This window comes from Bactrocera tryoni, chromosome 1 (genome assembly GCF_016617805.1).
Source record: "Bactrocera tryoni isolate S06 chromosome 1, CSIRO_BtryS06_freeze2, whole genome shotgun sequence".
Lineage (NCBI taxonomy): Eukaryota > Metazoa > Arthropoda > Insecta > Diptera > Tephritidae > Bactrocera > Bactrocera tryoni.
In genome coordinates this window covers 19,532,474-19,559,352 of record NC_052499.1, presented here as the reverse complement: position 1 = coordinate 19,559,352, position 26,879 = coordinate 19,532,474, and the positions used below count along the sequence as shown (strand labels likewise).

The 26,879-nt window shown below is 38.4% G+C and overlaps 1 protein-coding gene across 1 annotated transcript; it reads left to right on the top strand.

The window, feature by feature from the left end:
- Positions 1-22,761: 22,761 nt before the first annotated feature.
- Positions 22,762-26,013, top strand: LOC120778072 (glucose dehydrogenase [FAD, quinone]). Its single transcript, XM_040109766.1, has 5 exons — positions 22,762-23,149; positions 24,071-25,008; positions 25,070-25,203; positions 25,258-25,410; positions 25,469-26,013. Exons 1-5 carry the CDS (start codon positions 22,791-22,793, stop codon positions 25,820-25,822), a joined length of 1,938 nt encoding a protein of 645 aa, XP_039965700.1. The 5' UTR covers positions 22,762-22,790; the 3' UTR covers positions 25,823-26,013.
- The last annotated feature ends 866 nt before the right edge of the window (positions 26,014-26,879 follow it).

Below are 26,879 nucleotides of genomic sequence, written 5' to 3'. Positions count from 1 at the left end.
TTGATTAGCTTGTGACGCAGTCACTGATGAAATACTCCTTTCTTTCTCATACAGAATAATAATTTTCTGTAATAAGTAATTATTTTCCTTTGGACTCTTCCATGAAGTTAACTCACATTACATATTGAAGCAAAATTTCGGAAAGGCAACATACAAATACCAAATTCAACCTAGACAGGCCAGGCTTACACGATATGAGTCAGGAAAATGGTTTATTTCCACGCCGAACATGTGGTTAACTACAACTATGGCGGTGAATGCGGCGGCGAATATAGCCGTAATGTCTATAGCCGCTAAAACTGCAGTTGGACTGATATAATATGGCTACTTTGATGACTGCGAGCCTGCGTTTTCTGAAGTCCTCGCACACTTTAATTTCATTCCAATATAACTATCTATAATAGTTATATTTTCTCTGCTCACATACTTTCGAGGGAGGATGACCATTGCAGCGTTGTCCAAGTGGAGGTGGCTACCATAAATATAGCAGTAGATCTAATGCACCGGAGCGCAGCCACCTTCAGTGTGGTTACTATGCACTCCGATAGTATGGCAGTGTTATTAGGCTAGAGTTCGCTGACAATGCGCTCAACACTTATGAGGGTTGACTAGACTCTTTATCTCTAGCATCGAGTTATTTTGTGAGTAGATTGGCTTGGAAGCCTGACAACAGCGGTATTGTGGGAAACCGTAAGCCTGATGAGCTCACTAGGCCAGATACTTCAGTCTCAATATCTGTGGAATGAGAAGGGTTGCGGTATTGTTGGCTTCTTGTGGTTCACTACTGAACTGTTGGTCCACAGACCAGCACAGCAAGCGTTGGTCAACTATCAGCTGCTGTAAAGTCGCAACGTCGTTCTAGCCCGTGGTAAACCGTAAGAGGTCTAAAGAGCTCTTCGTTGTTATCGGAGTCTATGGGGACACTGTCCGATCGGGAGATTGAACTAACATCTGTTTAGAAGAATAATCATCTCAACATTTCATCCTCAAATGTCTCGGTTATGCTAGATCAAGGCCAAAATCAGCTCGGACTCATACTTTTAGACATCCAGTTAGAATAACGGCAGTTTTTTGTTTGCGGCGAGAAAATTTTGTCTTCTAATGGACTCTCATTGAAAATTGAATTTACTAAAGTTTTGTATTAAAGTAGTTGAAGATGTAATTTTTTTTGTTAGTCCGATATACAAAAATATTTGGTACATTATAACATTCGGATTTTATCTACACTCTCTTCAGTGTTCCAGTGTGTTTAAGAAGATCTTAATCTTGAATTTCATTAACCAGCTTGTATGAAAATTATATCGCATACCATTGTACTCTGATAACGCGATATCGGTGGTTCCGATCTTTTCGCTGTTTGGCTCCAATTGGTGATTTCAAATGTAGCCCAATTCTTCTCCAACTAGTCTTTCCAAGGCAGTGTACGTCTTCCTTTTCCTCTGCTTCCCCCGGCGGGTACTGCGCCAACCATTCTCAGAGCTGCAGTGTTTTCATCCATTCGGACAGCATTACCTAGCCAGCGTAGCCGCTGTCTCTTAATTCGCTGAACTATGTCAATGTCGTCGTATATCTCGTCCAGCTCATCGTTCCATCGACTACGGTATGCGCCGTTGTCAATACGCAAGGGACCACTTCCGCAGAACTTTTCTCTTGAAAACCCGTAACCAAACTAAAGGACTAGTTTGCATCTATATTGGCGGACAGACAGATGTAACAGCTAAAACGACTCAGCACGTTACATACATATATAAAGGGTGATCCAAGTAGAGGTACTTTTTTCAATAGCCTTTTTCTGACAGATCACACGTGAGTCGAGGCAAGGTGTCATGTTGTTTTTGTTTAGTATTGTTTGGCGTTTCATCATGGAAAGACTTATGCCTGAACAATGTTTTTAAATCGTTCAACTTTATTACGTTAACGTTCTATAAAGAAAATGGTCACATTTGGGACGAAGAGCAACCTGAAGAGTTTTAGAGAAAAAAACGGTTCGGTGTGGTCTGTGGGGCGGTGGAATTATCAGTCCATATTTCTTTAAAAATAAAGCCGGTGTTGTTCTCAATGGCGACCGTTATCATAACCGTCTATTTGATGCCTGCAATTGAAGTTCGCGTTCTCAACGACATTTAGTCTCAACAAGGCAGTGCCACTTCTAACACATCGCATCAATAGATGGATTTATTTGAAGAATATTTCGAAGAGCAGATAATTTTACGTTTTGGGTCGGTCGAATGACCACCAAGATCGTGTGCTATCACACCGTTAGACCTTTTCTCGTGGAGATGTGTAAAGTATAAAGTCTATGCAAACAATCCCGCTTCGATTCAGGTCTTGAAGCAAAAAATCACGCTTGTCATTCGCCAATTACCAGTCGAAATGCTCGAACAAGTCATCGAAAATTGGACACAACGGATGGACCAACTGAGACGAAGGCCAACATTTGAAAAAGATAACTTTCAAAAAATAAATGCCAAAGAATGTTCTTTCAAATGATAAGAAACATTCCCCACTACATTTGAAATTTCTGTGTTTTTCTTAAAAATAGCAGGAAACCTCGAAATGGAACACCCTTTACTTTATAGAGTTTCCGTTGTTTTCTTCGGAGTGTTACGAACTTCTTGGCAAACTTAACTGTTGCGGATATGAAAGTCTTATTGGGTAATTATATTCTTCTTCGCTATTTAAAGTAGGTGCTTTTAAAGAAGATTACAAAAATTATATTTCAATTCTCAGTCGCTGCTGGATTACATTGTTTGCTTCCACACATTGTCTGCCAAGAAAATTATAATAAAGACACTATGATAGACTCTGGGCCGAACTTTTGCTAGTGATCCAGTGGGCTTCAAGGCGACTTCGGTCAATTAAAGGCTTCTAGAGTGAACGAATATGAGGATACCAATACTGGTTGCAATCTCAGCGTTCCTTCAAACACTTTTTCATATAACTTTGAGTATTTAAGCCTTCTGGGTTTCGAACGCACAAGACGTCGAGTGGTAGTCACACACTAAGTGATCTAAAATACCGAACTTTAGGTAAATATACCTTTTATGTGGAGTCTAGATTTGTTATGAATGAGTTTTGTTAGTTGTTATTTGCCAACGAATACGCTCGGTGGTGTCAATAAACGTTATTGGTTGAATTTGATTAGCGCCTAGACGAGAAAATCCCACTAAGTGGCTCCATTTAGTCATATTATTTATTATATTATTTGTGGTCTTTTGTGTTTATTTTGGGTAACAAGTAGCAGAGCCACGTTTGAGTACTCACTTCCGGCTAATCAAATTGAGATTTAAGCGCAGACTGAGCAACACTCATACACGCATGCAGTGCAAGCGTAAATTTCACGGTCATGGTTAATAGCCGTGGCTTTGCTGGCGGCTTAAGCGTTTTTGTAATTGTTGTACTCTCATCATTTGTTGTTAGCTCGTTGGCGCTAACGGCAAGGTCGCATACTAAAACATGGCATATACAAACAAACGTGTGTTCGAAATGAAGAAAGTTAATCATCTTAATGGTCACAATAAGCGGCGCCGAATGACGTGCTCGCCCAAACAGCTCTTGGCGCCCTACCGATTCCCAACGGCAGCAGCAGCAGAAGCGGCGACTAAAAGATTAACATAAATTTGTAATTATGTATTTTTTGTTTTATAGTTTTGTTGCATTTTGCGCTGCCCACGCTGCGCCTTAAACCAAGTGTGCGTGTGTTTTTTGGCGAAAAGTGGGCCAGAGCAGCTTGGCGCTCGGCGCTTTCATAATCAACCCAACAATTGACCATGAAGTCTTTATTGTGGTATGAAAAATAGTAAAAAAAGTTGAGCGTCTTGTAAAATTGATCTCCGCTTTTGCCAAATAATCGACGAAAATCACGAAAAGAAAACAAGCTTTCGAACTAAAATATTTATGCAAAGTCACTGATCATTAAAGAGTTGGCGCGCAGCTCGATTGTGTCTTTGTCACCGGTTGCTTTGTTATTGTTTCGCATTTAAAATTTATCTTTTTTACTTTTGATTATTTTTTTCTAATTTTTTGTCTAATTTTTGGGTTTTGCCTTTTACAAAGTGTTAATAGTAGCACTCACTTATGTTTTGCCTATGCGTCACAACAACAACAGCAACGAAATGAAATGAAAAAAAAAAAAATTAATTAAAAAATTTTATTGCAAAATATCTCTCGACATGACGGATGTTTTTGGTGACCCATGTGAGGAAAACGGCTCCATCCTCTTCCAGACTGGATAAGGAAGTGAAGCAAATGGGTCTGGTAGGTAACTAGGGTAAGACGAAATATCTCCTGTGATCCAACGCAGATCTCTCTGGCTAACAGGTGTTACTTCAGACTGAGTAGGCAAATGAGAAGTAAAGCCCTCTCTTGACGAACAAAGACCAAGATCTACAAGTCACTCATCAATTCCGTCCTACTACGTGGTGTAAAGGCATGGACGCTGCCAACATCTGATGGGTCGACGTTCCGAGTTACCGAGACATATAGTAGTTCCTCGAATTAAGAGACAGCGGCTACTCTGGCTAGGTCAAGTCGTATGAATGGAAGAAAACACTCCAGCTGTGAAAGTATTCGACGCAGTAACCGCCGGGGGAAGCAGAGGAAAGGAAGAGCTCCACTCCGTTGGAAAGAGCAGGTGAAGGTGGTGTTTACGCCAATAAAAGAGAAGAAGGAGTGGTCCTTTAAACTCAATCAAGTTTTCCCCTATCCTATACAGCTCCATATTAGTCCAGGTTTGATCTTATGTCCAGCTTAGATGTCTATTATGTATGTGTGTAATATTATGAATATGTTTCGTCTGAAAGCTCTTTTTACTTTTTGCTTGATCAGCAGAGAGTTTTCATGGACTCCTTGTGCTTATGTCGAGCCAGATTTTGATGCTTTGGATTTTTGCCGAAACATTCAGAATATTGGAAAAGGTCTTAAGTGATAATTGTTTGTTTGTCAAAAAGGGTCAAGAACGAGTTGACGACGAACCATAAAGGGACTGTTGCTTGAGAATCGACAGTTAACCGTCAGAGATCTTGCTGGCATGGTTGGATTATCGGAAGGAGTAGTGAAAACCATTTTGAAAGATTATTTAGCCTATGAAAATTTAAAGAAAAAAAATCACTAAATTTTTTCGATAAACAACGTCGCGTTAATGTCTGTGAAAAAATGCTTCCCGATTACCAGGATGTCATGAAACGTATTATTACAGGCGATGAATCTTGAATCTATACTTACGACCTAGAAACAGACGATCAATCGGCCGCATATGTCGGCAAAGGTTAGCCGAAGTCGAAAAACTACGCTAAGCCAGGTCAAAAATTATTATTATATTGACAGTTTTCTTCGATTATTGAAGTGTGTTCGCAGTACACGAATTCCGTCCGATCGCCAAAACTGTCAACAAAAAATGCTATTTGAGTGTTATGCGGAATTATGAGCCGACAACTCTGGCTTTTTGTACCACCATAATGCACCGGCGCATGCTGTTGATTCTTTGTGCGGTTTTCGCCATATTTTCAACCGATATCGTGCCGCAACCACCCTATTCACCTGATTTAGCTCCTTGCGACTTCTGGCTCTTCAGCAACCTCAAACGACTGCTTCAGGGAAACTGTTTTGATTCAATTGCAGACATTAAACTTGAGTCGCTACGAGCACGGAAGACTGTTCCGGAAATTGATGTTTCGAGGATTGGAAAAAACTTTGACACAAGTCTATTGTAGCCAAGGGGGATTGATTTGAGGAGGACGACACAGATTTTTAAGAATAAATTAGGAATTTTAAAATTAAGAACCAGGTTTTATTATTTTTTAAAATTAAATTTAAGTAGTATTGTACAAAATACGATTAGTGAAAAAAATTATTATAGAATTAGCAAACTCATTATTACATTATTAAACATTTCTATATAAGTACATATATGTACATGTGTTTGTAGAGTGCTATTATATTTAATTTAGCGCATTTAGTTCAACAGCACAAAAGCTCTTTCGAGTGCGAAGGTGTGCTGCGTGCGCTGGCGCACATTGTGCCCGGCAACGAAATCGAATGATTGTGTGCAATAATGCTGGGATTTGAACTTGAAAATCATGCACTGTCATAATTTGCAAAGAGCAGCAACAATAACAACACACTTAGGTGATATACACCGAATTAGGAAAGGTTGCCAACATTACTCCACTTGGTTACACACACACACACACATACACTGACAGTTAAATGTATAATTTAAATGATGATGATTACGTTCGCCGCGCTGCCGCCAGCTACTGACCGCTTTGGCGCAACCGAGCTGACGAGTGCAGATGCCGCTGACCACAGCGATCAATAGCAATCGAACGGTCGAAGGTGTAACGTTTGCGCTTGCGCTGTGCAGCGAACTGATTTGCCACTAACAACTAACAACGAAACGCGAATGCGACAAAGATTAACTGTATTTGAAAATCTGTGGAAAATTTTGGTGTTGATAAAACAGTTTGAATGAGTGCATGTGCTGTTTATTAGTAAGAATATATTAATAAAAAAGCATACAAGTGAGAAATACCAACAAAAAAAGAAAAAAATTATAAAAAGTAAGTGTAAGATTTTTCAAAAGGATAAATTCATGGCTAAAATGAAAATTTTATTAATTGCGGGGCTAAAATTTACTTACAAAAATGTGAATTATTTATAGCAATATAAAATAAGAACTAAAAGTGATTTTTATGCAGAGTTTAACTAAAGAAAAGTGATTTGAAAATAGATATAAAAACGGCTTAAAAATATTCTATTTTCAAAAACATTAAGTATAAATAACTAAATAATAAAATAAAATAATAAATAAATAATACGGTAAAAATAATTTATATAAAAATTAAATAAATAAAAAAACTTTAAAAAGGCAATGAAAATAAATATTGATTTAGTTTTATGTCGTTGAAATTAAAAAAAAAAAATTAAGTTACTTTTATAAAAATTTCTTAAAAAACAAAAATAAATTTTTATAAAATATTTTACAATAATTTTAAAATAGTGAAATTAAAAACAATATATATATAATACAACATATATAAAACATACAAAAAAATGCTCGAAATTAATGATAAAAATTTTGCGAAAAAAATGTAGAATCAAAAAGTTTTGTGTATTAATATCCTTGATTTAAAAAAATCGAACAAAATATAACAAATTGTAAAAAATATTGTAAGAAACGTTAACTTCGGCTGCATCGAATCATACCCTTCAAATCAAAAATTAGGTTTTTATCAGTAAGTTTGCTTGCTATGATTTTCCGATATCGTCGGTTCGCGCAAATGAGCAGTTTTTGCTGAGAAAAATGATAGAAGTCTCTGAGGAAAACTCTGCCATTGCGACACATTTTCGATAACCCCTCGGAAGAAAGACTCGCCCACGTTGGAAGGATCACTCCTTACAGGATCAAAAGTGAAAAAAATACGTGAAAAAAATCTTTCGTCCAAGTCTTTACGAATTGTATCACAAAAACCTGTGTAAAATTTCATCAAGATCGGTTGAGTAGCTCTCGAGAAATTTTGCCAACCGACTTCAAAAACGCAGTTGCGAGAAAACGCGTTTAAAGACGGCACACTTAGCCTAGTTATCCGCAAGTTCTCTAAGCTGTATCTCCGAAACTATTACTTGGATCAACTTAATTGGTTACTATTCTAACACCTCTAGAATTTAATAAGACAATAAAAAAATGGGATTTTTTGAAACTTCGAGGTAGCGTTCCATTTTTCTGACTGAGAGATTAACATCTGTGCACCTACGTCCAGGCCATTTTTCAGCGTAGCAAAACTGCTGTGTATTTCTGGATAATCCCCAATTTTTTCGCTCTCCAGCAAAACGCTAATTAAATTGTTCACGTTTATTGAGCCAACCAGGTCTTCTACGGCGGCGCACACATTTAAAAATTGTGTATTCCTCATCGTTTTCTATCGCGTGTTTGTATAGACAAAACGGCTCTTCGGTTCTTGCCATTTTATGGAGGTAGTTTCTGAAATATCTGTGACTGGATAGCAGCTGTGTTGTGTAGAGGTCGACTCTTATTCTTCCATCTTCGTTGCCATGCGAGTATCGTAACTTTCTTTATTCGATCAATTATTTTCATCATCCTACGACAGAGACATACAATTTTGCATCCGAAATGATAAAAAAGGGCTTTATGAAAGTCGGGCAAAAATTGGACGATGGGTGTGGCACCGCACATTTCTAGGTTAAATCACACATCTCGATACGTAACATTGTTCTCATATTCTCATGTCACAGTGCGAAAATGAGCGAAATCGGCCAATAACCACGTCTATTTCACATTTAGCAGAATTTTCAATTCTACTTGATTTTTTAATTTTCCTGTACACAAATCAAGCAGTAATTAATATAACGGGATACAAATTTGTACGAATATTGGCTTTAAAGTATACCAACTTATGACCAAAAATTTCCCAAGTCCAACCACAACTATTCAAGTCGCTAGGTACCGTATATATGAACCCCAGCGTCTATAGTTGACTTTTGCCCGAAAATATCAGCCAATGTACGGATATACTACTATTCAAATTCAGAGAGAATCTATAACTGATAATAGTTTACCTGTGTATGAAAAATGGGTTGAATCGCATCAACTCTGCCCTAATATACAGCTGTTGACAGCTAATTAGAAACGCTCCTTTTTTGTAGGTGGCTGATGAGTATAATGATACAAATTTTTGATATACCGTTATTTATATTCTTAAAAGTCTTGCATTGTTTGTGTTACCCTATTCATTACTAAATTCACTCTGTTTTGTAGTTGTAAGGTGAAAGTTCTTTTAATTTTTTCCCAAATAGTAAATGCGTTACGATGTAGAAGGTGAATTAAGTGCGACAGCTAATTGGAAACAGTTTTATAAAGAATTAAAATTCCTCGAGGTGTTAATTTTTATTAATAATATTTGTGATTTCTGGTAAGGGTGTGTTTCAAAGTGGTGGTTTAAAATAAATTAAAATGTATTATTCAAGTTTTTTAATGAGGAAACGCTGCAGCTGTACACCTAGCCTTCGCAGCTACATTTGTGACCTTTGTTGGTCTGGAAAGATGTGCCAAGAAATTTCGATAAAGGTCAAACTCTCAAAAAAAAAAAAAATATTTGAATGTTCTTAAGCATATACAGTATTTTAAAACTATTTTCAATATTGCACGCAAAGAAAAAACACGAAAAACTGCAACAGTAATCTACCGCAGAATTAATAATATCTCGCGAAGAGACCTAAAAAAAGAGTTCTACTGACATTCTACATGAAATTCAAGGTGAATACAAAGTCCAAATATCCAAGAGAACAATTGCCCGGCGTTTGGTCGTATCTGGACTTCACGGCAGAGAAGCACGCAGGAATCCACTTCTGACTAAAATTCGTAGAAATGGCGCGCAGACTTTGCCAACTCTTATTGGTCTAAGACAACAAAGCAACGGAGGTATGTCGTTTGGAACGATGTAACAAAAATTAATTGCTTAGAACCTGATGGTCGAGAGTATGCTCGCCGTCCAATGGTTCGAGAATTTGATCCTCGCTATGTTCCACGCGTAGTTGAGTATGGTGGAGGATCAATCATGGTGTGGGGATGTTTTATCTGGAATGGTGTTTGTCCACTCCATAAGATTGATGGAATTTTAAACAAAGAGAAATACGTCAACATTCCTAAAAAATGTCATGTTGTCATGAGCTGAGGAAAATTTGCATGTTATAGGGAAGATAACAACTCAAAACATACGTCTAAGTTAACACAAACGTTTTTTAACGAATCAAAGTTGTGGAGTGGAAATCGTCCAGCTCAGACTTAAACCCTATAGAACATCTCTGGATGATGTTAAAAGAGCCGTATGTACCAAAAATATCCCAAATATGGTTGTTCTTTGTGATGAAATTAGAACGGCATCGCAAGCTACATCATTGGTGCGCTGTCAGAGTCTTATAACGTAAATTCGGAATCCATGTGAAGCAATATTGAAGTACGAGGTTTGACAATTAAGTAATGAGACTGACTTTATTGCCGCGCTTGTGGCAAACCGTGACCTTGAAATTCTCTTTCTCTTTTTCCCGCATCCCTCCCCTCTCCATTGATATATGTACCATCGCTCTAGCTTGTTTAGTTCGCCTGCTGCGTCAAATTGAGTAGACGTGTGTTTGTAGTGTTCGTCACGAAAATGGAAAAACGAAATCAAGAGCAACGCGTCGCGATAAAATTTTGCGCCAGATTGGGCGAAACAGCTTCGGAAACGTACGCTAAAATTGTAAGAGTGTATGGTGATAGTGCTCTTGGTCGTGCCCAGGCTCACAATGGTTTTCTCCGAGCGACCCCCGCCCGAAAAAAGCTCGCATGAGCAAGTCGAAGGTGAAAACGATGATTATTGTCTTTTTTGATAGCCGTGGAATCGTCCACAAAGAATTCGTTCCAGCGGGGAAAACTGTGAATCAAGTCTTCCATTGCCAAGTACTCAAAAGATTGCGAAAACGAGCCAACAGGGTGCGCCCAGACGTCGCTCGTAACTGGATCCTTCATCACGACAACGCGTCGTAACACACCGCCCTCAGCGTGTCCCAGTATTTGGCCTCTAAAGGGATCGCCGTGTTGCAACAGCCGCCTTATTCGCCCGACATGTCAGCCTGTGACTGCTTTTATTTCCTAAAACAAAATCGGTGGTCAAAGGAACCCATTTTGAGTCGATTACGGACAGCCAGGCGGCCGTGACGAGGGTACTCGCTCACATCCCAGTCGAAACGTTCCACAAATGTTACGAAGCATGGAAAACGCGCTGGAATCGCTGTATAGCTGCCCAAGGGGACTACTTTGAAGGGAATGGCAGAGTTGTAGTATAATTTTCAAATATACGGTTTTTATGGAATCAGTCTCATTACTTAATTGTCATACCTTGTAAAAGAGATAACCAACAAAATAGTAACTGAAAGTAAACAACTTTTTGTAATATCATTATATTTTGTTGATAAAATATTTTCGTTTCTAATTAGCTGTCGCACTCAAATCGTTGGTTCCACATGTTGTTGTTAAAATCTTCAAAACAATAACGAATTTTAAACAAAATTTTTACTATTAGAGTTTAAGTTTAACATTGGTTTCAATAAAATAAGTGAAAATACAATAAATATACGTGATTTATTGGAAAGTAACATCATTTACTTCAAAATATGTGTCGTTTCTAATTAGCTGGCAACAGCTGTAAATATTTTCGAACTTCCGGGTTACGTTATGCTGTATATATCGGGCATTTTTTTTTGGTTATGGCAATGAAAATGAGAGAACGTGCTTTATTCATAACAGTGTATATTTGTGCCGAAAGTTGTTAAAATAGCGAGAAAACTTGATCTAGTCCCAATAGAACTAATATCATGATTTTCGAACATCCTGCTAACTTTACTCCATAGGATTTGTGTTGGTGTGTGAGGTACTTCAATAGAACCCAGGGAACATTTATTTAGTATATGACACGATGATGGTACTAACCCAACTCCCATATACTACACATAATGACTATCGTTCTTCTAACAAACCTTGTGCCGAATATGTCGGCCAGTTTATGAGTTATACATATATAAAATATGTATGTATATATAAAATTGCTTGAATTCCGATCCTCCTTAACGTATTTCACTGGTTTTGAATCCTGCAAGTTGCAAGAGTATAAAACGTTTATTATAATGTATATGTATAGTTAATATTTATAAACAAAAAAATGCAAAACCAAATATATTGGAATTTAGAGTTTATGCCTATTAAATTATAATAACAAGGCAATAAAAACACCAGATAATGGATATCAGAAAATAGTTTTATTAAGTGTTAATTTAATTAAAATAAAATAATTTTTAAATACACACAATAATGGAGTTCACATTGGCGGCAGCAATTCATAGATAAAATTGTTGTCATAAATACTTTTAGCACCTCACTACTAATAGAAGTATTTATTGTTGTTGTATATGGCATATGAAGATAGCAAATGTGAATTCATGCACTCTAAGTGAAGAGCGAATCAAATCACCAACGTTTTTTTGTTGAAATAGCTACAGGGTGCGGCAGTCAATACTGCAATTATAAATAGCGCGCAGGAGCGTAGGAGTGGTGGGGGGCGAGCAGCCAAGGTCACCATTGTGTTGTCCTATTCATAGCATTTCAGTAGACATGGAGCCGTGGACTAAGCAACAACGTTCGTTTGCCGTGAAAGCTTTTTATCAAAGTGGTAGCTATGTAGCCGCTCGGCGTCGTTTCCGGAACGCATTTTCAAATTAATCGCAATAGACCAGTGCCTTCGGTAAACGCAATAAAGTTGTGGGTCGAAAACTTTGAAAATATTGGTGAAACGACAAGAAAAAGAGAGTGTGCAGTGCGAGATCGGAGTTAACGGAGTTTTTCCAAACCGAGTGATTTCCCGCAATGGCCCGATTCCCAGTGGCCGCCCTGTTCACCAGACCTCACTGCGTGTGATTTTTCTTCTTGTGGGGTTATCTAAAAGTAAAGTGTACGAAGAAAGACCTCATACTGTTGGTGAACTGAAGGCAAGAATCCGGCTAGAAATTGAGAGAATTCCTCAGCCTATGCTTCGTGATGTTATGAACAGCTTCGCAAATCGCCTGCGCGAATGCAGTGATTATTTTCAATGTTTCTTAAATGCTTTTTAATGTAGAAAAATATTTTATGAATATAATTTTGATATCTATGTCCGTGTTTTTTTTACACCTACTTCAAAAATGCGGGATTGACTGCCGCACCCTGTATAATGTGCCTAGAATGCTAATTAAATGAAAGTGTTCTGGCGCTCTGCTGAGGTTTATGCGCGGGAAAGTGAACTAGAAATAAAATCGAAAGAAATTAGAACTTCAATACAAAAAAAAAAAATAATACACAAACTTATGTATCTGTTGATATATATATACACATATACACATATGTATATTAGGGTGGATCAAAACAAAAAAAAAATTTTTTGTTTGGTACTCTGAAAAATAGGTTTCTAGACACCGCTAAGAAAGCCTCTCCGAGCATGAGTTCTTAATTGTAACGGGAAGGTCCTCCTTCTTACAGTTTTCTATTTTTTTCTTATTATCAGATAGAAAAATTTATATCTCGCTTCCAACTACTTGAAAAAATATCTTGTTCCTTAGATTTTGTAGGAAATTGAATGCTCTATAAAATAGGTCTATTTTGATTTTTTCGTAAGCCCGAACGTTTAAAAGATATTAACGATTGAAGTTTGATTATTTTTTGGGAAAATTTTTTATTTCTCATGAATTTTATAACTAAATGAAAGAAATTATTATGAATGATGAAACTCATAGGTTTTTGGAGAGGCTTTCTTAGAGGTGTCTAGGAACCTATTTTTCAGCGTACCAAACGAAAAAAAGTAAGTTTTTTTTATCCACCCTAATATATATGTATGTACATATGTGCATATGTGCAAATGTTTACATTGTCTATAACGATTGGTTTTGCCTTTGTAAAATGTGTCAGTGAAAATAAAAAAATTCGAAAATCGATCCAACAAACCAATTTAACGGCATTAATATTCCAAACAAGTGCATAAATCTAATATAGCAGTGCTGCCGTACATGTGGATATTGAATTTAAATCTTAATTGACACATTTAGAATGTTGAAAGCTATTATTTTTCAAGCATAGGTATTTGCACTATATATACCGCTATAATTTATTGTTATAAATTGTACACCCTCAATACCCAGATACCCTATTATTACCCTAGATACCCTATTATTACTATGAGCAAAAATTAGTAAGACTTTGTTCTTAATTTTGAAATTCATAATTTATTCTACAAAATATATGCCGTCCTTCTCAAATTAATCCCCCTTTGTTCTAATGCACTTGCACCAACGTTTTTTCGAATCCTCGAAACAGTTCTTAAAGACAATTTCCGGGATATTATCGTGGTGCGAAAACCTAGAGTTTTCGGTCCATAATACCGGCCTCTTTTTACGAATACCTGTACGCGTAATACTCAAATAGTATTCTTTGTTGACAGTTTGGTCCGTCGGAAAGATTTCGCAGTGCACCACACACCGATAATCGACGAAAACTATCAATATAACCATGATTTTTGACCGGCTTTACGTAGTTTTTTCGGCTATGGCTCACCTCTGCCACACTATTCGGACCAGTGATCGTCTGTTTCCGGGTCGTAAGCTTAGATCCAAAACTCATCGCTAGTAATAAGTAGGTAATATGTTTCTTGATATATTGGTGATGTTGTTTTTCGAAAAAATTGAGTGATTTTGGAATGCTTTTTTTTTCTTAGGCCAAAATGATCTTTCAAAATAGATTTCACTGAACCATCTGATATTCCAACGTTCGGCATCATATTGGCATCAGTACGATATCTGACTGTTAATCGTCGAAGCTCAAGCACTTTATTTTATTGACGTGTTGATTATCAGTTGTTGTTGATAGCCGCTCTGGAGGTGGTCCGTCGTCAAGACGTTCTCAACCCTCTTTGTCAAACAAACAATTATCATCGAAGGCTTTTTCCAACATTCTGAACGTTTCGGCAGCAGAAAATTTGATTCAACACACAAAATTTTATGGAAATTTTCTGGGAAAATTTAACTCATCGTAAAAATCGCTGAATGCACTTCATGTACTTCAGAAAGACAAGGGTATAGTAAACACTAAACCTAAAATTGGACTTTTCAGTCTTACTAAATTTTGCGCACATATAGCTATTATATCGGTTAAGTTAGGTAATTCTTGTAGGCACATAAGCCACACATAGACCAGTTTGGTCCTTTGCGTTACCAGATGGAGTAGAGTCCCTAAGTCCGAGAGGAGTATTCATCGTTTAGGATATCTGAGCTTGACACGAACCTTAACAGACTCTGCTGGCAGGAGACCCGAGATGCTTACAGTGTAGTCTTGCCATTGCACAAGGATGCTTATTGTTTCTCTAGTGCCCTGATCTAGACATTTCGTGCAATCTTCTTGTTCGGTCAGCCCCATCATGCGGGCGTGTGTCGCCACCAGGTAGTGACCAGTTAGTATTCCCATCATGTTACCACAGTCTCTTCTATCGAGTGCCAATAGAAATTAGCTATTATATGGATATAAACTGTATATATTAAGCTAGCTACAAGACTCAAACTGAAGTCCTTGTATGGAGTATTTTTTTGTTGGACCACTTGATAAAATGATAACTTTTAACTTTGTAGCAGTTTTCTGTTAATAACTTAATACTCACCATGTGGTGAATAAGATTTTTTGTTTAATAGATATTTTCTTAGTATTTCACAGGGGCAAAAAATATATATTTATATATTATATATATTTTCATTTGATAACTGTATGTTTAAGGAGTTTATAAATGTGAGTATTATTGCTTTACAACATTTTTTTTTATCTTAATACTCAGCTAGTGGTGAGAAAAATACCTTTTAGTTTATTGGTATCTTAATACTCACCACGAGGTGAATAACATTCTTTATTATCGATATTTTCTTGGTATTTCACCACGTGGTGAATATGATATATTTTAATTTTTTAGACTTTTTCTTAAATATTTTATAAATATGTTACCATTACTTTTTATAACAGTAGTGCTTACATTTCAATACTCAGCTAGTGGTGAGAATATTACTCTTTAATTTTCATGAAGATTTGTAATAATCTTGTTAATATCTTAATACTCATCTGGTGGTGATAATAATACTTTTTAATTTTTGATACATTAATACTCACCATATGGTGAATAATATTTTTGATTATATGTATAGACATTTTCTTAGTATTCCACCACGTAGTGAATATTTTATATTCTATTTTGTTAGACCTTTGCTTAGATAGTTTATTAATACTGTTTATACTTTAATACTAAGTTAGTGGTGAAAATAATACTTTTTAATTTTGATAAAGATTTTCTAATAATTTTGTCATATAATCTAGTAATACATACTATGTCATGGTAGTGTTCTAAAGATTCAACAGGTACCAAACACTTGGAGAAAACTATATATTTGTTTATTTTATATTTATTTGTGAAAAAATTGGTGCCAACAGATTTTTGTTTTATTATGCAACTTTTAAAAATTAATTAAAGGTAAGAAAACTTTTTAAAATTAAATTCATATTTCGTGAAGCACCAATAATTCAAACTATGTCAACCTAGCCTACCTTCTAAGCGATCGCTGTGAAGTACGCCAGAATATTGAATGAAAGTATAAATAGATTCCGTTTTCGAAAAAAAAAATTTCTATATACTCAATACATTGTAGCACTTTGTAGTTCTACTTCTGTCAATTTGTATGTATATTTGCAGCAGTGAAGGTCTTTTATGCTCGGCAATTCTCATTAGAATTACAAACATTTGAAGTGTGACGCGCGTGCGCACCATTAGCACGCCTGCACACATTTGTTTACTGATGTATCCTCAATTTAATTGCATTTACTGTAAACAATGACGTCAAATGCATTCCAATTATACAGCGTGTTGCAAAAGCAAATAATTATATATTCAAAGCTTTACTCAACTGAAGCTGTAACACTTTCCGATCATTCTGAATTAAGCAAATTTTTGATACCCTGTACTGATTTGAACCGTATTCCAGCGAGCGCATGTTGCATCGACCAGAACAAATGGTAGGTAAAAGGTCTCGACTATGAAGTAGGGGATGCAAAGCTTCTCAATCGCTTTTTACCAAATAGTATTTAACCGATCTTGCAACATGAGACAAACCGTTGTCATGATGGTAAATTATTTCCTCGTGTAAAGTTTCTAAGTCCGGTCGTTTTTTGGCAATCGCTCGCTTTAATTTGATGAGTTGTTCTATATAGCGTACCCCAGTAATGGTTTCAGCGGTTTTAGAAGCTCGTAACATAATGATCCCACCAATACAGAGTATTATCTTGGTGTCGTGGATATTCGGCTTTGTCGTTGATTTGTCTGGTTGTACAAGTTTCACATATGCTGTTTGAACTTAGGATTGTCGGCAAGACACCATTTTTCATCACCAATCACAATCCGATGCAAAAACAACTTCTTTTTATAGCGGGTCTTAGGCTCTAAATTCATATGGTTCCAATTTCCTTACTTTCGAATGTATGCGGCTGCTTTTAAACGTTTTAAACTGTCTGCCGGTGTGGCTCCCAAAGTTTCTGCGCACTTTTCTTGTGTTTGGCAACAATTTTCTTCGCGTAATGCTTTCTGTTTCTTAGCTTCAAACTTTCGCGTAAAGTAATGGAGACGAACAGGCCTCAGAAATACTTTTTCAGTCATAAAATTCGACATAATTGTATGAAAAAATATTATTTTCGGCGTTTCAAGTGAAAGACATACTAAACTAAGAAAGGCACACAAAGAAAGTAGTTGTCCGAGCTTATAACAACGCGCCTGTTGTTGTTTCTTTTCGCTGTTTGGGGCCAATTGTAGATTCCAAGTGCAGCCGAATCCTTCTCCACCTGGTCTTTCGAACAGAGTGGAGGTCTTCCTTTATAAGTTAATGCTAGGACCTCGGAGCGTTCGCACGCCTAATATATTGGAGACGTGTCTTCCGTCTATCACAACATGATCTATCTGGTTGGTGGCTTTTCGATCCGGAGACAGGCAGGTAGCTTGATGAATTTTCTTAAGCTTGAATATAGTACTTACTATAGATAAGCATATTTCGGGCGCCGGTGAATGCAATCAGCCTTCCCCCATTTGGGGAGGTTTCACCATGGAGGAATTTATCGACTGTGGTGTCAAAGAAATCTTCTTTTCTCAACCTGGCGTTAAATTTGCCAAGCACGATTTTGATATCATGGCCAGGCAGCTTTTATAGCTGCGCTTCAAGTGCTCATAGAAGGCATTTTTGATCACATTGTTCTTCTCTTCCAGGGGGGCGTGGGCGCATCCTCCCTGATCATGGCTTACGGGGTTATTTCCTACATACTATTAGAAATATTATTTCTATAAATTAACATTGTTAATATTAGGTTGTCAAATATCTCCCTTCCGCCTTTTTGTCTTTTGAATTTCGTGGCTATGTATAAAACGCTACAGAGCTCGTATCTGGTAATACTATACATCTTTGAAAGGTCTTTGAAATAACCTACAAAATGACGCTATGCATGATTAGTTTGGATATTGCGTTCAACAGTTATAGACGTGTAAACATGGAGTTCTCTAATGCCGAAATTCGCGCTATTTTAAAGTTTTCCTTCGTTAAAGGCAAATCCACTGCAGAAACGTTCCGTGAGATTAATGGTGTTTTGGGCGATGGTTCTCTATCACTTCGAAATGCGGAGAAATGGTTTCGACGATTCAGAGCAGGTGAAAACAACATCATGGATAATCCAACCGGCGGAAGACTTGTGACAACGAATACCGATCAAATCATGGAAAACATCGAGTTAGACCGGCATGTGGCAACTCGTGACATCGCCCAGAAGATGGGAGTTAGTTACCAAACCATTTTAAACCATCTGCAGACAGCTGGATACACGAAAAAGCTTGATGTTTGGGTGCCGCTTGATTTGACGCAAAAAACCTTTTGGACCGAATCATCGCCTGTGAAATGCTGCTGAAACGGAACGAACTCGACCCATTTTTGAAGCGGATAGTGGAAAAATGGATTCCATACTACAATAGCAAGCGAAGACGGTCGTGATCGAAGGTCGGTGAATCGTCCCAAACAGTGGTCAAGCTGGAATTGACGGTCAGGAAGGTTTTGCTGTGTGTTTGGTGGGGTTGGAAGAGAACCATCCACACCACGAACAACTGGACCGCTTAAAGTAGGAGATCGACCAGAAGCGTCCAGAATTGGCCAACAGGAAGGGCGTGGTGTTCCACCAGGACAACGCCAGACCACACACTTCGTTGATGACTCGTCATAAGTTACGGGAGCTCGTATGGGAGATTTTATCGCATCCACCATATAACTCGGACATAGCGCCAAGTGATTACTACCTGTTTCTGTCCATGGCGAATGCCCTTGTTGGTTTAAAGTGGAACACAAAAGAGGCTTGTGAAACGGCGCATATTTGAACTAAATCCGATCATTGTAACACTTTTTATAAAGCTTTGAATAAAGAGCAAAAAAAGCGGAAGGGAGATATTTGACAATCAATATATAATCTAACTAACACATATTATGCAACTACAAAATAACGCAGCACCCTGTATAAGTGTGCAAACCTGCAACTACCTCTCAAAAGTTTGCCGCAGAAAATTGAAATGTCAATATTATAACTAAGAAGCATCAAACGCGAACCCAAGCACCCATATCATTACAAGTTGCTACAATCATGGTCAATTCAATCATCGGGCTAAGTGATTTTTGACACCAATAAAATGCTAAGATATTGCGAAGGGTGCTGTACTCTTAGGCGTGCATGAAAATTCCGATATTAAAAGCGACAATCCGCAATAAATTTGCAGCGATAAAAACAAAACGAAGCGCAAGCTTGCAAGTGTTTCGTATTCAAGCATTTCTGTGCGTAATTGTCGGCTTTTATGGTAAAAAAATTAAAATCGATTCAATCGATCGAATATGTCTGTATGTATTCCACCTGCATATGTATATGTGCCGATAATGATCGCTACAAAACGGTTGTTTTACGAAAAGCTTGTACGTACATATACTGTTTATAATGACTATAATTGTTGTTGTTTTTGTACGCATTTTGCCGTTTTTGTTTTGATTTGGCTGAAAGCGACGCTGAACCAGTCTTTGCCTTTTCAGTTTGTTTTGATTGCCGTTTCGTATGCAGTTCATCCTCGATTCGATTTTGTTTCTTATTTTCCTTTTGTCATAATTCGCGCTTAACTTATAGTTTTGAAGATACTAACCTGTTGTTGTAGTGAGTGTGAGCTGGCGTCCATTGCATTCACTCGATTTTGAACTTGAGCTGCCGCAAACCGGTTGCCAAGTTGGTGGTACAAGAGCAAAACTATTGAACGCTGCTTCAAGGTCAAGAATCTTTCGAATTGACAGTGAATTTCACAGAATTTATTTTATTGCTTTTTAGGATTTTATTTTTGAATTCCGTTTGCATAATTAATTTTGTTTTTTGAAAGAAGTCATTATATTTTATATCGCTTTGTAATTTTGAGAGCAAGCAGGAAGTCGTTATGTGCACATATATCGAAAACTCTTTTTGAATGTAAAAATTTAATGGAGGAAGTTTGGTTTTAAATATGTTTAAATATAATTAGAACTAGTTTAAGTATGTTTGTAATATTGAAGATCTGTTTTGTGCTGCTTTTTTGAAGAAGATCGAGCGATAGTGTGTTTTGCGTACGAAAGCATTTTTTATTGAAAAATGTTCGAAGGCACAGCTAATTCTCTTATCCTTTTTTATAGCAGGAGGAAGCCGTACTTTAAGCCGCTAAACCTAACCCACTCTTATCTTATGTCTCTCCTACGGGACCACTGAACAAAGAATTTCTTTATGGGAGAGAAGAAAACATTTAAGTCTCCTCTATAGTACGAACTGACTGTCACATAATCTGTTGTAACTCTCTCAATATCATCATAATTAGAGCTGTCGCTTCGCTGACAGCTTTCTATTTTACAGAGAACTCGCACATAATTGCAGTAAAATTTTCCACCGTGAGAATACCTCCAAATGTGGTTCAAAACCGAGAGAAATGTGCGTGTTCAGAGTCTTCTATACACTCTGTACACGTCGGACAATATGGACTAAAGTTATGATAATATTTGTATACGAAGCTTCTAAAGCATCCATGGCCACTGACTGTTTGGATTAGTTGGAAATCCATGTCCTCATGTTGTCTATCTATCCACGAATGTTTGTCCGGAATCAGTCTGTGGACCCGCCGTCCATGAAGCTTGCCACCGTTGACGTCTCTGATAAGTTGTATAATCGCGTCGTCGAATTCGTCTCTCTGGATGTCAATCGGCACCATACGGTTGGTTCGGAAATCACTTATCACGCGTATTGCAGAAAGTCTATGCACTGCGTTAATTGGTCTAGCTTATGATTTTATGTCATTGTATTTGATCCGGAGGTCATCCAGATGCTTTGCCACTGCTACCACTATGTGGTCGTCTGCATATGCGATTGTTTTCACATTTTTTGGTTCCATAGTAGTAAGACTAAAACCGAACCTTGCGGTTCTCCACTGGAGATAGTGTGGCTCTGAGTGCCCTCGTCCGTGTCGAATAACAATCTCTTAATTTGAAAGTAACTCATTATAATATTTATCAGATTATCAGGAGCACGTATTTCGTATAGAGCTTTTATTATATTTGTCCACTTTGCGGAGTTGAACGCATTCTTCACATCCAGGGTTATTAGCGTGCAGTATTTCTTTGTACCACCTTTCCATCTTATCCCACTTAGTACACATTTCGCAGTATCAGTATCTCTTTTATTAAACCGTATTGTCTCTCTGAAATCCGCCAGCTTTCTCTTATTTACCTGTATGTGAATTTGAGACATTAGATGTGAACCAATTGCATCCGTTTTAGGCTACTAACTACATATATTGTATATCCAAATGAATCCTAAGGTTTGCCATTCAACCGGTTGTCGATTCTGGCTGCGTCGATAAGACTTGGCCAGCCGTCTCTGTTGGAAACTTCTAGTTTTGTAAGGTCTGCATCCCCTTGAGCTTACCAGCTAATTTTGGTTTATCAGTTTCTTAGTCGGCTACAATTGCGCAGCGAATCGCACATCAAGCCAGCTGGAGTGCTTTCTTCAATTTCGATAACATGATCCAGCCAGAGTATTAGGTACTTGAATTCATACACTTGAAGGAAGTCCAAAATAACTAAGAGAATTTTCTTTCGAATGCTCTTAAAGAATCCCGATCGATTGTCGTATTGTCCATGCTTCCGCACCACACAGCAGTACGAGTATTAGGACTGACTAGAGGGCTCTACTGGATCTAATAGAAGAAGTCTTTCACTATATTGAAGTCAAAACAGTTGACAGTTACGTGATTTCCCAGTCTTTGAGAACCTTTGCTTGATGGCGAATGGACTATGTCTTGAACACGTTCACTCACAGACCATTCTTCCTTCGAATAGTTTTCTAAGTTTGAGAATGTTGACTACACGGCGTTGATGTTGCGGCGAACCAATTTTATCTAGATATTTGTAACCCAGAATCGCCTTAATATTATTAGCTACTCCTATATTTCTAGTATAAAATCAGCCATAGCCACTTAGATCCTTACATTCGGTATCTAAGTCTAAAAGGCTAAAGCCTCACTTCGAAAACATTTTTAGAAAAGATTTTTCGATATCTTTTGTATAAAGTCAGCTCAAGGCAATAAGGTCCTAATATTCGGTTTATAAAGTCTAAAAAAGGTATTTTCCTACAGTTTTAATATGAACACAGCCATGGACACTTATATCCTTATATACGGTATTGAAGTCTAAAACCCTAAAGTCTAAATTCGAGAATTTTAAATGAGCTTTTCCGTGTACTAATACCCCGTACATAGTTTTATTCTGACATTTTCATTAATATTTAATTCATCTAAAGTAAGAATGAATATAATGTAATTAATTATTAGAAGCAGAGCTGGTTGCATTCCACACTAAAAATAATTCTTACAGTAACCAAAACAGCAAATAATGCATTAAATGACGCTCAAGGCCATGCGCTAATTACCTGCTTAACACCACTCAGTATGTGAATTAGAACTTAATTTAGAAATATAAGTAGCGCATACAATTAGCACCACAACGCTAAGTAGCTATGCCACTTATTTGCACACATTAGTACATACACATATACACATATCTACGAAATCGCACAACTAAGAGTGTTTTCACAAATTTATTTTGCAAGTGCAATGTTTGCTTATACCTCTTACCCTCCTCTTCTAACCGCAGGCACAGCTGCTGCCGCTTTTCCATCGATTAGTATGACAACGAGCTGCGGTATGTCACACATCACTTGGAGCTGCATCAGCCTCTGGCTTGCCACTTTGCCACTGCTAATGACTGCACAGCCACTCGTCGATTTGGCACGCAATTTCGAGACGTCGCTACTCAATACGCGCCTACCCGATACTCGAACGTTCGAGGAGGCTTATGATTTCATAATTATCGGCGCTGGCTCGGGTGGCTGTGTTGTTGCCAATAGACTAAGTGAGATCAGCAACGCGACGGTGCTGTTGCTGGAGGCGGGTGATCAGGAAACGTTCTTGAGGTAAGTAGAAAATTTGGGGATTCCAATTCTTAGTAAGTTTTGCAATTTTCGGCCCTCTTTTAAGGTCCGTCACAATGTATACATAGATTAGGTTAGATATAATGAATGAATGTTTTATAACTCTTTGGTTCAAAAGTTTTGTATTTCGGTTAAAGATTATAAGGTTTGAGGGTTACAGGAAGATGGAAGAAATCTGAAAAACTGGCATCTTTGTCATCCAAAGTCAAACCTATAATTTTGCTAGATCATGGCAAAGTTGTCTGTGTTTCGGAATTTAATAAATTCAGCGCAAAATAACTTTTGCCAAATCGGACTAATAAGCAATTGAGAAGTAAAGTATTGAGAAGTAAAGTCCTCTCTTGACGAACAAAGACCAAATTCTACAAGTCACTCATCATACCCCTCCTGCTTTATGGTCTAGAGGCATGGATGAGTCAGCGGTACGAGATTTCGAGAGAAAGGTTCTACTGAAGATTTAATGTTCATTGCGCATTGGCAACGGCAAACACCGCACTCGATGGAATGTCGAGCTGTGCGAGATATACAACGACATTGACAAAGTTCAGCGAATTAAGAGACAGTGGCCAGGCTGGCTAGGAACAACGTCCGAATGGCCTCTCCAACTCTGAGAGTGTTCGACACAGTACTCGTCGGGGGAAGCAGAGGAAAAGGAAACATCGTCGATTGACTCTGTTGAACAGGCCAGGTGGAGAAGGAACTGACTACACTTGGAATCTCCAATTGGAGCCAAAGAGCGAAAAGGAGGACGACAGGCGCGCTGTTGTAAACTATGCTATAACCGCGACAGCGATGTCTTTGCCAATAAAAATGAAGAGTCTTACATTTATCGTAGCTCCAAAAGTTGTCTCTAATCACTTGGGTGGATTTAATAACTGACCTCTCTTCTATCCTTCTTCTTAGTGACGTCCCCCTCACCGCCGCGCTCACCCAAATGACACGCTACAATTGGGGTTACAAGTCTGATCCGACACCAAATGCTTGCCAGGGTCTGAAAGGTGGCGTCTGCAATTGGCCGAAAGGACGTGGCATTGGCGGTACAAGTCTCATAAATTTCATGCTTTACACTCGTGGCCATCGCAAAGACTATGATCACTGGGCTGCACTTGGCAATAACGGTTGGAGTTATAAGGAGGTGTTGCCATATTTCAAAAAATCGGAAAATATTGGCATCGAAGAATTGCGCAAGTCGCCGTACCACGGACGCAACGGTCCACTCGATGTCAGCTACACCGACTTCAAGTCAAGCATACTAAAAGCCTTTCTGAAATCAAGTCGCGAAATGGGTTACGAAATCACGGATACAAATGGTGAGCAGTTGATGGGATTTGCGCGTGCACAAGCAAATCTACGCAATGGCCGACGTTGCAGCACAAGTAAAGCATTCATAAGACCCATTGCTGCGCGACCAAATTTACACATTTCAATGAAGTCTTGGGTAACGCGTATACTTGTGGATCCGGTGAGTAAGGTAGCCACTGGTGTGGAGTTTGTGAAGCAACATCAGCGTTATATAGTGAAGGCCCGAAAGGAGGTGATACTCTCAGCGGGCACCATCGCCTCGCCGCAGTTGCTGATGTTATCTGGTATAGGACCGCGTGAGCATTTGGCAGAGCTAGGCATTCCCGTAATGCGTGACTTGCAAGTGGGCTATAACCTACAAGATCACGTGACGCTGAATGGTCTGGTATTTACGGTGAATGACACGAAGACTTTAAATGATCGCCGTCTAATGAATCCTACTGACATACTACACTATATTTTGGAGGGTAGAGGACCTTATACAATACCCGGTGGTGCTGAAGGCTTCGCTTTCGTGCGTACGCCAAACTCGACAGTTGGTGGGTATTTTTTGTTGGTAAAAATATTTAAGGAATATTTCATGCGATCATTGCTGTGCAGATAAGGACTACGCCGATATGGAGATTGTTTTGGGTGCCGGCTCGCTGAGTGGTGATCATATGGGTTCCTTGCGTGATTTACTCGGGATGCCCGATGAATTTTACTATAAAGTGTATGAAGGTCTCCACGAAAAGGTTAGTGTTTCAGTCACTTAATATTTCTATCGGAATGAAGTCCCTTAATTCCAGGAAACCTTTGGTCTGGTGCCGGTTCTGCTGCGCCCCAGCAGTAGAGGTCGCATATCCTTGCGCAGTACAAATCCTTTTCATTGGCCACGCATGGAGCCAAACTATATGCAAGATCCCGATGATATACGTGCCATGTTGGAGGGTGTACAAATGGCAAGTTGCCTTCTGGCGCGACTCATTAATGTACTCTTATAATTAAATTTCATTGCAGATTTTTCAAATCACACAAACAAAAGCTATGCGTCGCCTTGGTACCACATTCAATGCGAAACCGTTCCTGGGCTGTGAGCATCTGACCTTTCACAGTAAGGCTTATTGGAAATGCTGTCTGCGTCGTTATGGCTCCAGTCTGCAACATCAGGCGGGCACTTGTAAAATGGGTCCTCCATCAGATGCTGCTGCAGTAGTGGACCCACAGTTACATGTGCACGGCATAAAACATCTGCGTGTGGTCGATGCTTCCATTATGCCCACCATACCGGCTGGACATACGAACGCTATTGTGATTATGATTGCAGAGAAGGCGGCCGATATGATAAAGAATTCTTGGCGTATGCGGTACTAAGATGCAACTGTATTTGTCGTAATGTAAAGATTTAATTTATTATAAAAATTATACATGATATTGTAGGTATATCAAGTCATTAGTTTTAGCAATTATTTACTCAAATGTATTCATGAAAAATTCTCGCCACCAATGTGATCAACGAAACCATTAACTGCCATTAGTGCTACTATTATAAGAAAAATATTTTATAAAGCTTTAATAAAAATATTTTAAAAGTAAAAAATATCGAATTAAATAAAAAGAATTCGAGTTATAGCTTATATGTAAACTGTTAATTGGCGAACCTTCTACATAATGATCACAAAACGAAGTATGTGACCGAAGACTTACATCTTTCCGCGAAATCAAAGAGAGACTTACGAAAGTATCTCCCTTATCAAGCTCATTAGAAATATAGTTAAGCAGGAATTAGCAGTTCTCTGATCGCATTCACTTGGGAGTGGCCAGAAACGATTCTTTTACACATGGCTCTAGCAGCTCACGACTTCCGGTCTTTGACCAAGTATCCTCTGGGTAGCCTAAGAACATCCGTTCGAAGGCGTGTTAAAGTGAGAAGGCGAAACATCCCCTACATAGGGTTGTGCGCTGGGTGTGGGACCCGCCACGTAAAAATCTCAAGCAATGAAAAACTATCAACTGCCTCGGAAGAGAAACCCCCCTTTTGAAGACGATCATGGCAAACGAAATAAGGACTACGATATTAGGGAATGCACCTGGCATGTCCGGTCCCTTAATTGGGAAGGTGCCGCTACCCAGTTGGTTGATATCCTTGTGAAAATAGAGGCTGACATCACCGCCGTCCAAGAAATGCGATAGACGGGACAAGGACAGAGACGAGTAGGTCCTTGTGGCATTTACTACAGTGGCCATATAAAGAAGCGCAAGTTTGGTGTGGGATTCGAGGTGGGTAGAAACTCCGCAGCCGAGTACTGTCATTCACCACGGTTGATGGACGTCTAGCCACAATCCTCATCAAAGCGAGGTCCTTCAACATATCGACCAAAGATGCCTTCTATGAGCGCTTGGAGCGCACCTATGAGAGCTGCCCCCACCA